The sequence below is a fragment of the Frankliniella occidentalis genome, unplaced genomic scaffold, assembly GCF_000697945.3.
Source record: "Frankliniella occidentalis isolate FOCC.00 unplaced genomic scaffold, Focc_3.1 Scaffold127, whole genome shotgun sequence".
Lineage (NCBI taxonomy): Eukaryota > Metazoa > Arthropoda > Insecta > Thysanoptera > Thripidae > Frankliniella > Frankliniella occidentalis.
Genome location: NW_026267254.1, coordinates 240,282 through 242,012, shown reverse-complemented (window position 1 = coordinate 242,012; position 1,731 = coordinate 240,282). Strand labels below are relative to the sequence as shown.

Below are 1,731 nucleotides of genomic sequence, written 5' to 3'. Positions count from 1 at the left end.
ATATCATACACAGCACACAGAATACACTTACAACATACGACACACAAAAACTTACCGTTAAAAACAAACTCAACGGCGGGTCCGATCCGTTTCTCTAAATACACGCATCTACTAGGGGATAATGTTCACGAAGCTCTATCCGATTCGGGGGCGTCCTCTCTTCACTTTCTGCTGCACGGCACTGTAGAACACGGTGACGCAAATACACCGCAGGTTAACACGTCGCGGCCCAACGCGGCCCAACTCGCGGCTGCGGCGCGGAACGACCCGGTTGCGCGGCGCGGCCCACCCTGCCCTGCTCCCTGCTCGCTGCTCGCTGCTCCCTGCGCGCACCCTGCTCGCACCCTGCTCCCCCGAGAACTGACTGACGACTGACTGCAGCCCGGCCCCGGCCCGCCGCGCCGCGCGCTCGCCCCTTGTCGGCCCGCCCAACCCCCGCCAACCCCCGCCCAGCCTCGCCCACCGGCCGTTTAAACCTCAGTCAACCACCTCCACCCCTGATGAACCCCCCGGTCGCCATGGCGACGCTCCGCGCTGCTCCGCGCTGCTCCGCGGCGGGGAGGCGGGGCGGGGTGGGCGCGGCCGGGCCGGCCCTGGGGGGATGGCGCTGGCCCCGCCCACTTGTCGTGCACCCACTTAGCGCGCACGTGTGATTGGCCGAGCAGCACGTGCACAGATGCAGATCGCGCACAGCCGCCGCAGATCGTGAACGGAGAGAGGTTGGTGGTGGCGCTGTGATCTTGGACGAATAATGATGAGATAATGGGTGCCGATTCGCCGCTAAGGAGTGAGACAAGGAGCACGGCGCGACTAAATGGACATTATGTAGAAAGAGAAGGAAACGGGGGCGAAAAGCAAATAAGGACAAAATGGGCGGAATCCTTTTCTGGTGCGATCTTTTGATCCGACTCTTTTTCAAACATGAACGAAGAATTACTTACAACGACTGCGCCACGCTTCTTTTATTTTAATGGTCGGAAAAGGGCACTGCGAAATGTTTTGTCAGAGATGAAGAAATTAAAACAGATTAAAGTGCGCAATCCTGTGTGCAGGTGTAAGTGTAATCCCTGTGTAATCCCTATGTAGTACGTGTAATACTTAACCAAATTTTGAAAAATTATCACTTAATTTCCCCTAATTATCCAAATTGAATAGTTTTATCTTCGGAAATTCAACAAAATGCATGTGTAATTCCTCACACTTCACAGGTAACCCCTCTAATCACGTAATCCTGCGTACATCTTAAATGTAAGTGGTTGCCCCCCTCGTTAAAGTGGGGATTGACAGGGTTAGCTACTCGGAGGTTGAGACCTCGGGCTTGGTCCCGAGCTGGCGCACTGGGACCCGTCACCCACCCTAGCGGGCCGCGCCCGCCGGCCGATCAGCCTCTAGACCTCGACACGGCTGTCGCTTGGGCTGCCTAACCCTCCGGCGCAACTCTTGCGCGCAGGACGCGGACACGCGCCCCGGCAGGTCGGATCAGTCGGTCCTGCTACGATGCGCCGAACGGGGGGGCGTTAGGAGCGGGTTGGGGTCGGGGCTCACCTGCGTGGGGCTCTTGGCCCGCGTGCGCCGCGTCCTGGTGCCGGCGCGCCGCGGCCGGCCCGGCTTGGACGCGGGGGACGAGTCCTCGTCGTGGTCGTTGACGGAGCTGCCGCCGCTCATGGCGCTCATGCAGCTCTCCTGGCCGCCATCCAGCGCCATGGCCAGCTCGTCCACGTCCACCTGCTC

General features: G+C 59.6%; 1 protein-coding gene across 2 annotated transcripts in view; it reads right to left on the bottom strand.

Moving 5' to 3' along the window:
- The window catches only part of LOC113211231 (neurogenic differentiation factor 4), a 19,870-nt gene extending 18,145 nt beyond the window's left edge, over nucleotides 1-1,725 (bottom strand). Inside the window, exon 1 of one of the 2 annotated variants that reach the window (XM_052270587.1) lies at nucleotides 1,546-1,725. In XM_052270587.1, the coding sequence (XP_052126547.1) occupies nucleotides 1,546-1,704 (159 nt within the window). In that variant the 5' untranslated portion in view covers nucleotides 1,705-1,725. Of the gene's footprint in view, nucleotides 1-55; nucleotides 368-1,545 lie in introns of those variants that run through there. The other variant, XM_052270586.1, reaches the window with a different exon arrangement.
- Between the last annotated feature and the right edge of the window lie 6 nt (nucleotides 1,726-1,731).